This window comes from Cydia amplana, chromosome 17, assembly GCF_948474715.1.
Source record: "Cydia amplana chromosome 17, ilCydAmpl1.1, whole genome shotgun sequence".
Classification (NCBI taxonomy): Eukaryota; Metazoa; Arthropoda; class Insecta; order Lepidoptera; family Tortricidae; genus Cydia; species Cydia amplana.
Window position 1 is genome coordinate 4,754,292 of NC_086085.1, and position 9,829 is coordinate 4,764,120.

A 9,829-nucleotide genomic window follows, 5' to 3' on the forward strand; every position below is an offset into this window, starting at 1 on the left:
TCTGATCAAATACATGTTTATGTTAAAAAAATGTTTTCTTCCTCACTTCCTTTAATCTAAAATGAAACTAAAGCATAAAGATAAATTTGAAATGTTCAAGGGGTTGAGATAGCCCTCAAGGTACACAAGAATTAAGGCTGCCACTCATGAAATTATCAGATCAGGGATCATCCATTAATTACGTCACACCAATTTCTAGGTTTTTTTACCCCTCCCCAGGGCTCCTTGTCACACTTGGTCACATTTTGCAAACCCCTCCCCCCTGGTGTGACTTAGGCAATAAACAGGCAACTTTAATAAAAAAATATTTTTGATATATAAATATTAGTAATTTTATAACACAACGAAAGTTACATCAAAAATCTCATTATTTAACTGTACAGCGAATAAAAAAATATAAATTAATTTTCGGTTACTGATGAAGTTAAAGTGACATCACAATGTTTGTGACTCCCCCCTCCTCCATGTCATAACATGTCACATTTTCTTGACCCCTCCCTCCCCCTAAACGTGTGACGTAATTAATGGATGGCCCCTCAGCGCCAATCTACAATTCTTATATTCCATTTTTTACTTATTCATCCCATTCTAAACCTTAAATAAAAAGCTCCAGTCTAACCTCCAGCCACTAAGAAACCCATTTAAATTTATCTTTCTGCTATAAGGGTTATGAAATGAAAATCTACGATTTAGTGTATAAATGTGCATATCATTTAATATCTATACTTTTTACAGCTTCCGTGACCATAGAGTTAAGTTCTTTATACTTGTGCATGGCGTTGACGTCCACCTGCATTGCCCTCGCTAGGGCTCCGTAGGACACGACATCTACAGAGAGTTGAAGGCGGATTTTCTCCCCATCAGTGGGCCCAGAACTATCGCTGCTCTGTTGGGCAGTCTTCTCGCGTATTTGCTTCAGTCTTCTTAGGGACTCTTCTGTTTTCTGAACAGATGTTAGGACATCTTCTACGTACTTGTAATATCTGAAAAAATGTATTTGTCATATCAATAATGAGTATTTGGTTCCATCCACGCACCTATTTTTAAATTGCGATATGTATACATACATAACATACTACGTAAATAGAAAGAATAAGAATATCATGCTCATGAGAAAAATATATGCTCTTAACGCATTCGAATCTGGGGCTAAGCTTTTTACTACTAACGAACAGGTCTGATAAAACTAGACAGTTTTTTATTGTATCTACAGCTAATAAAATGAGTCACATGACGTCAATGCATCCTTATTCTGAGTCATTCATTAACATAGTAATTCTAAGTAACATTTAACGTCTAGTCTAGGAAAACCTCCACAATTAAACAAATTGCGGTATTCCCTATAAATGAACTTTTCAGCGAACGTCACTTACGCTATTATGTAACTAGATGTGGGCACGCTTCATGAAGGTAAGTAATGCATTGATGATCATTGATCAATTTCTAAATTCAGGCTATAATACTTATACCTACATATTTCTAACGGGCAACGCACATGTGTCACATCTGAAATTGTTGGCGCCGGCAAGCTACGGTACCCGCTGCCCGCTGACCATCTGGCAGGCAAAACATGAAAAGTGCCCCCTAATAATAATGCTACGGTCCTTTTTACGGAATGATACAGTAAAGCCCGGTATCCATTGCGCGCGGCTGCCGCGCGAGCCAATGTTCGATAGCTTGCCGCGCGATATGGAGACGGGGCTTAACAATTAATATAGCCACACTGCAATACTTACGACTCCGACATAACATTGAATAGCGCCTCGAATATTTCCTGCAAAAACGCATCATCTAATCGCATCCTGCCGTTCTCATTGAACTGGTGGACCTCTCTACTGACCACATCTATATACGTGCAAGGTTTCGTAGGCACGCTCCTATTGGTTTTCCTATACAAGCGCGGTATATCGCTGACTTGCTTCAACTGAATGTTGAAATAATCGAACATCTCGCTGACTATCGATTCTTTTATCTTGTGTCTCGTTCCTTGGAGGGTCTCCTCTGTGGTTTTCAAGCTCTGTCGAAGTAGGTCTTTGTTCCGGCAAGGTAGTTTTGGTTCGACGGATTGTAGGAACTGGGTTAGCCTTCGGAGGAGCGTTTGAGTGTCGACGTAGATGCTAATACTGTTGTCTATTAGGGTCCTATTTACACTGGTGGGTTCTAATTTTGGAGTTCTCTGTAAAAGAAATGTTAAATTAACCTTTTAAACCAAAATTAAGTATGCAATCTCTTGATTTCATATTTGGCTCCGTACATTCTGCGCGTTACTGGATCGTCAAGCGCTAATGTTACCACGAAACTTATGGAATATACAGCGCCATTTATTTCAGCAGTCAAAACAGCAGCTACATTATTTTGACCTATAGTGCATTAAAAAAAATGCGGGCAAGTATAACTCTGACCTCGGATATTTAGAAATACATAATTAGGTAGGTAATTAATTAAGATTCTAAGGATGAATAATTAATTAATTATTATTTTCAATTTCAAATTACACTACAGACACTGTTGAAACAGCATAAGATCATAAGATCATCTGAATGTCTTAATAACGTAACATTAAATCTTGACTCGATCAATAAAAAACTGAAACACCTTGATGCTGCTAAAGGGGCTGGCCCTGACGGCATCCCCCCATTTTTTATATCTAATTGCTCAAAAACATTATCTTATCCGTTATATATTATTTATCGTGAATCGCTTGTAACTGGTATTTTTCCAGATATATGGAAAAGGGCTAAAGTTATCCCAATACACAAGGCCGAGGATATTAGTGTAGTAAAGAATTATAGACCTATATCTATACTTTCTACTTTTGCCAAAATCTTCGAATCCCTTATCTGTCCTTTTATTCAATGTCACTTCAAACAGTATATAACTGAACACCAACATGGTTTTGTCCCTGCGCGGTCAACTTTCACCAATCTTGCCTCCTTCTCTGAGCTTGTCACTAAGGCTGTTGATATTAATAAGCAGATCGACGTCATCTATACCGACTTTAGCAAGGCATTTGACCGAGTTTCTCATATGGTCTTGATTCAGAAGCTTTCTTCCTACGGCGTCACGGGTCCTTTACTAAAATGGATTGAGTCATATCTCCATAATAGATATGAGCGCCGATAGGCATATAGCCGGCGGCGGCGCGCCGGTCAAAATTGGTCGGCGGCGGCGGCGAATCGGCGGCGTGGCCTTGAAACACCTTCTATTAATGAAAAAAACCGGCCAAGTGCGAGTCGGACTCGCGCACGGAGGGTTCCGCACCATCAACAAAAAATAGATCAAAACAAGCAAAAAAACGGTCACCCATCCAAGTACTGACCCCGCCCGACGTTGCTTAACTTCGGTCAAAAATCACGTTTGTTGTATGGGAGCCCCACATAAATCTTTATTTTATTCTATTTTTAGTATTTGTTGTTATAGCGGCAACAGAAATACATCATCTGTGAAAATTTCAACTGTCTAGCTATCACGGTTCGTGAGATACAGCCTGGTGACAGACGGACGGACGGACGGACGGACAGCGGAGTCTTAGTAATAGGGTCCCGTTTTTACCCTTTGGGTACGGAACCCTAAAAATAATTTAGACCAAAATTTTACCGAAAAAACATGTTGTTACTGTAAGAAAGTTATGAAATAAATGCATTTTTTATTTTCAAGGGTAATTTATTGAATAATGGTACGAAAAAAATTGATATCGTATAAACTGTGGATAAGCGGTATTGCGCGGCATCAGAGAGAGCCGAGGAGCTTAATCTCGGAGAGGTTCTGGCCGGAAGATCTTAGCGAGGCCCTTATCTTTTGTGCTAAGTTAAAAATTGCGGATTGACTGTATCAGGGAAACGTCTTGTCGACAGACTCGACAGTCCAAAGAAAATCGAGCTCCGTCTCCGTATCGATAACCAATATCGATAACCATAGTGAGGCCACTGAGGCCCAAAGTGAGGCCCAACGCCGAGCTCCATGTAACACCGAAGACTTGATTTCGACGCCTCCCAATGCGAGGCCAGACGATGAGCTGCAGGTAAGCATACAGCTAAGAATCGAACGCCAAGTGTAAGATTGGCTGACGGCCGAACGCCTGGAGCGCCGATTGCGGCGCGCTTCTGTGGGAGGCCGAGCTGCAAGAGAGCAGCCCTAGTAGCACGGTCGCATTTTTATCGTTTGTTACCATGCCTGTCACGTTCTAACAAGTATGTAAGTGCGAAAGTGACGGGCATAGTGATAGTCGATAAAAATAGAACCGTGCTGAGCGCGCTGAGCGAGGGCGCAGGCCAATAAAGACTGAAGCCATAGTGTTAAAGATCTGAAGCTTTCCTGCGGGCGCATTCGTGCGACGCCAAAGGCCGAGCTGCAATGGAGCTAAGATCGAATAAGGACCAATGCTCAAGCGTTTTAAAACAGGCCGAAAGTTGAGCTCCAAACAGGGCCAAAAACTTGCAGGTTCAGATAGCGGCTTAATTCCATGTGAGCGATGCAAGGCCATAGATTGAGCTGCGAGAGAGCAAATCTTGAAATTTGAACAGTGGCCAAGTTTAATTGAGACCCGATTCCGACGCCCTTCCGTGCGAAGCCAACGGCCGGACATTTGGACGTGGAAACGCTTAATATCTCAAAATTAACCCCATTTTATACCTTTTAAAGACGTTTAACCATGCTTGCAATGGTTAAATTCGTGGTAAATGACGGATGGTTATAGCTGGCAAAATTAAGATCGGTAATCCAAAGATGTGAGTCGAGCTCACGTTAGCCAGAGTTGATCACAGTTAATTTTTTCATTGTGATTGACATATGTCTAGTGTACGAGTATATATATACTCTATAAATTGTAATGTGGAACGTTCCACAATAAAAATGGAAGGAAATCAGTACGTTTATTACAAGCATATTGATGTTAAAATTTATATTAAATAATTTCGTTTCCACAAAACTAGTAGCGCGGTTACTAGACAGATAAGTTTGCATTTGCCTTCGATATTTTTGAATTATATGGGCCTAAAATGCCTTTTGAGTGCCTATAAACTATTCGAAGTGGCGCCGTTAATGATCTAAACTCGATTAAAAATATATTATCTGATTCCGAAAGTAATAGTAACTACCAAGGTCACGCCGATGCCACGCCGATAGCGCAACGTCGGCGGCGGCGGCGCGAAAATTTTGTCGGCGGCGGCGGCGCGCCGGCGCGGCGCTCATATCTACTCCATAATCGATCATTTTATGTAGTTATTAATGGTTTCTCTTCTCAGACTTATAATATCCCTTCAGGTGTTCCACAAGGCTCCCACCTTGGTCCTATATTATTCAATATATTTATTAATGATTTGCCCGCCCAATTTCATCACTCCATCCCGTTCATGTATGCAGACGATCTCAAATTTGCTAGAGTGGTAACTTGTCCTTCCGATGTCGCCCTTCTCCAGGATGACATTGAAAGGCTTAGTAAATGGTGTTCAGAAAATGGTATGTCTCTTAATGCCAAAAAATGCTCCTCTATTAGTTTTACTCGTAAGATCAATATAGTTTCTTCGTCATATCATATCGCTGGTGAATGTCTTCCTAAAGTGCAAACCATACGTGACCTAGGAATTATCTTTGATACAAAACTTACATTCGTTCCTCACATCGATGCAATAGTAAAAAAAGCTTCATGTATGTTAGGATTCGTCATAAGAAATGGAAAGGTATTTCGTAGGATACAAACCAAAAAACTTCTCTATTATAGTCTAGTATGTAGTCACCTAGAGTATGGTAGTATCGTCTGGCGACCACATTATGCAACTCATTGTCTTCGGATTGAAAGATTGCAAAAAAGATTTATGTGGCACCTTGCTCGATCGGTAGGTCTTGCGAAAAGATCTTTCTCTTATAAGGATAGGTTAAAACTTTTTAAAATGTTATCTCTTGAGAACCGTAGAGATTTACTAGATTTAAAATTTCTCACTAAGCTTATAAGAAACAGTATAGATTGTCCACAACTCTTGAGTAGCTTTCGTTTCTCTGTACCTAGAAGAATACCGCGTTTTGCTATCAAACCAATGTCTCGCCCTCAGCGCCGAACTGTGTTAGGGTCAAACTCCCCAGTACCACGCTTGAGCAATTTACTCAATAGATATAGTAACAGGTTTGATGTTCACTTTGACTCTCTGACAAAAATTAGAAATTTATTCATTAGTAGTTAGTATATTTAGTTTTAATTCCATATTTAGTTATATACCTACTTAACCAGTCTACATCGTGGTTGCGCTTTGCTCCTTATTCTATAGTAATAAGGTGTTCAAATGTGGCTTTGTTGTTGAATTTGCTTTTTTAATTTTTGCATGTGGTGTTTACCAGTAATTAGTTATACATTCAGCATGTTATTTAAGTTTGTATTGATGTACTTAAGCCTCAATGTAATAACTGTTGGTGAACCTTAAAATAAAATAAAATAAAAAATAAAATAAAACCGGTTATAAGGAAGATATATCTTATCAAAAATGCAATTTATCCGTTGCATGTTAGGGGTCGTCCAGAAATCATGTGATCATATTTGGATTATTTTTGTTCTTGGCTTTCCCCAATTTGAAAAAAAAATTAAATTACACGTGATATCTTCTCTGGCCTCCTCCATCGTGACATTTTCCTTACCCCCCACCCCCCCTCTCTAAACGATCACATGATTTCTGGACGACCCCTTATTAGTTACCTAATAATTGGTAACTAAGACCAGCGTCACCGAACGTTCAAAACGACCTTATTTAGTAGATACAGTGTTTTTTTAAAAATAATTATGAAGATATTTACTGTTTTGTCTTATTTGTATCTTGAGACGTGAGCCATCAGTGTCGCGGTCGCGGCCGCAGTAGCGGGCGAGCTTTATAAAATAGAAGGTTCACAAAATAGTTCAAATGCCTTCTACGTTATTAATTTCTTCTCTTGATTGGTAATTAATTTTCATTATAAATACTTCATAAATTATTGTATGGATTATGTAAATATACATATAATTTAATGTAAATAGGTTTTAAAATATTTTGCATTACTAGTATAAGGTATTGACATTATCTGGACATAATAACCATCCACCATCTCTCTCACCATCTTATCTGTACATAATGTTAAGCAAGTAAACGCATTTCATTTCATTTACGACGCGCTTTCGACGTGATTTCATACATTATATAATTATAAGTTGGAGGTCTCTTTTGTCATTAAATCTTGGTCTATTCTACATGAAGAGTCACCTAAAACATGACTTACCGGGGTACAGATGGTACAGCACCAAGTGGAATACCGGGCAAGCAGCTGCAGTGACAGCTTCCAGAACTTGTGGGCCAGGGCCTCAATGTAGACCCCGTCTGACCAGCACTGCTGCAAGGCAACCCAACAGCTGTGGGTCTCTTTTAGCACCAAACCATCCTGGTCTTGTTTTGTTGGGGTACTTTGTAGAGTTGCTTCGAAACCACCTGATAATCAAAGGTTCATTAAATTACTATTCAAAGAAGCTTGGCTTGTTTAATAGTAGATTCTGACCCTCTAACCCAAATGGGAAACTAGGTCTTATTGGGATTAGTAATATATGTAATCTGTGAAAATATATTGGCCACTCAAATAGAATCACTTAAAAGAAAGTTACCTGCAATCTCTTGAAACCTAATCTGAAAGTACACAGGCAAGTTCCATCTCTTCTGAAAGCTCTTATACTCCGCTGTCTCATGCAGCAGCCTCACCATATCCTGGTCTCCGCAGTACTGCTCCAGCTTCCTCACAAACTGAACACTCTCATTATACCTCCTATAGAATATCTTAGGGTTGCCAGGCGCAAATATAGAAGCCAAATTAACTTCCAGCCGACTCTCTACTTCGCACCAAAAACAATTGACTAAGAATCTATACTGCTTAACAAGGAAAGACATCTTGGAATGTTCCATAACAGAGTGGAGAAGCTTAAGTTTTGTATCTAGTAAAGCTAGAATTCTTTCGTAAACTCCTTGGAGACCATCTTTGCTTCGTTGTAGCGCTGGTTCACTTATAATGTCCTGCAGTAAAGGAGCTATTGCCTGCTTTCTTACAAGCATTTCTGTTTCTGTTACTCTATCTAAAGATGCCAGTGTTAATAATGCTTTAAGCATGTTATTTTCGTCACTATCATTCCAGAATTGGAATAACAGATCATTTAAATGCTGTATGAGCTTTCCTCCAATATTATTGAACTGTGTTTTCTGATCAGATTTGATTAAACTTTCACATTTGGAGATGGTAAACTTCAATTGGTTGTACTGCATAGCTGCGCGGTCAGCTAATGCTATCTGTTCATGTTTTTTCTTATTGGAAATATCTTGTAAAATATTTTCCAGGGTGGACAAACTGTTGATAGTTTGACTGTAGTATCTTAAGAGTTGTTTTTTCTTCTGTAGACCATGCCTTTGGTTGAGCCACATTGATAGCTCTTTCATGGCATCATCTAGGCATTGTTTTACACCCTAAAAAAATATAAAATAAAATTTAGGTTTCTTCAAGAATATCAATGTTGAACAGACACAAAAATATAGCTCTATCTTAATTTAACTAATTCAGTATACATACAACACTGTTAAGTACTAATTTATCGTCATGGCGTGTTCAATTCAATTAAGATAAGGCAATTCCCCTACCAAAACTTCCCCATTGAGCTGCGTCAGAGGCGTTTGTATTTTCGTGATGGCTTTGTCGAAGCCTATGAGCGTCGCCGACAAATTGACGAAATTAGCGTAGTCCTTGTTAATTAACTCTATCATCGCCAGCCTTAGCACCTTTAAATAAGCGCCCAAATCATCTCGCATATTCTCCAGAGAAGACACATTCTGGTGATCGGCGAGGAAGTTATCCACGGAAAAATTTGTCTGAAACAATCCCAAACAAATTCCAGACACAATCATAACACTATTATCATTCTACTGGAATTTATTACTGATTAAAAAGGAAGTGTACCTTGACGAAATCGTTTCGATCGAAGCACAGCCCCCCCGGCGCCGGAGGCAGGGTAAACCCCGCAGTGTCGTTCTCCATATTATTAGTTTGCTGGCATTATGTTTAAAAAGGCACTACCATTGAGAGAAATCATTGGAAAATGTTTTAATTATCTATCTAGATCGCTTTCTTCAGCGATCATTTTGACACCACTGACGTAAGCCTGACACATCACACGTCAATTGACAGAGGTGTTCAAGACATCTTTTTCACCGTCCAAATGATAAAAAATCTCTTTCTAACAATAAAACATTGGATTTGTTTTTTGAAATCGTACTCGTAGTTTCTTAAGTTTTGTACATGCATAAATTATATTGTATTTTAAGCAAATAACAACTGTTTTTAATTTAATGAAATTTTAGTTTATATTATTATTATTATTATCGTATGGCTTTATTGAAAAATTTAATCAAATTTACAAGGGTTAAGTTTATATTGATTTGTAATTGGCGATTTCCTGATGCAAAGGCTGTCCATCGCAATACAACGCGGCAACGCAGCGAGCGAGATGGGCACCTTTGCGTCAGGGACAGCCCGGGACGGGTTTTAGTAAGTATTTATTTTTTATATTTTTAGTTTGTATTTATATTTAAGTTTTTGCAATAAATATTCACTTTAAAAATGCATTGGTGATTGTAATTAGCGATTAGCGACAACGTAGGTATTTAAAGTATTTAACATTGTCATTGGCAAGCAAGACCATGGCGGATAACGAAGTGCATACCTAAAAGAGCAATGAAGGGTACAATTTTGATACCAACTGACGTACTGAGACACCCAAAGGCGCGTATGGGAGATATTCGCTACCACGTCGCCACCAAAACGTATAGACACCAAAATTGGT

The 9,829-nt window shown here is 38.9% G+C and overlaps 1 protein-coding gene across 1 annotated transcript; it reads right to left on the minus strand.

The window, feature by feature from the left end:
• Positions 1 to 688: 688 nt before the first annotated feature.
• On the minus strand, positions 689 to 9,180 carry LOC134655869 (conserved oligomeric Golgi complex subunit 2). The gene is made up of 6 exons (XM_063511359.1): positions 8,947 to 9,180; positions 8,631 to 8,858; positions 7,613 to 8,459; positions 7,237 to 7,442; positions 1,737 to 2,176; positions 689 to 983 (listed from the first exon to the last, which is right to left on the minus strand). The coding sequence occupies exons 1-6, from the start codon at positions 9,022 to 9,024 to the stop codon at positions 710 to 712; spliced, it is 2,073 nt and encodes a 690-aa protein (XP_063367429.1). The 5' UTR covers positions 9,025 to 9,180; the 3' UTR covers positions 689 to 709.
• Between the last annotated feature and the right edge of the window lie 649 nt (positions 9,181 to 9,829).

What these genes read in the sequence shown, in the direction of transcription:
- LOC134655869 (XM_063511359.1), bottom strand. Translation starts at nt 9,024, where the DNA reads ATGGAGAACGACACTGCGGGGTTTACCCTGCCTCCGGCGCCGGGGGGG. An exon ending in ATCGAAACGATTTCGTCAAG is followed by an intron (nt 8,859 to 8,946) that starts GTACACTTCCTT and finishes GGATTGTTTCAG; the next exon opens with ACAAATTTTTCCGTGGATAA. An exon ending in AGCTCAATGGGGAAGTTTTG is followed by an intron (nt 8,460 to 8,630) that starts GTAGGGGAATTG and finishes ATATTTTTTTAG; the next exon opens with GGTGTAAAACAATGCCTAGA.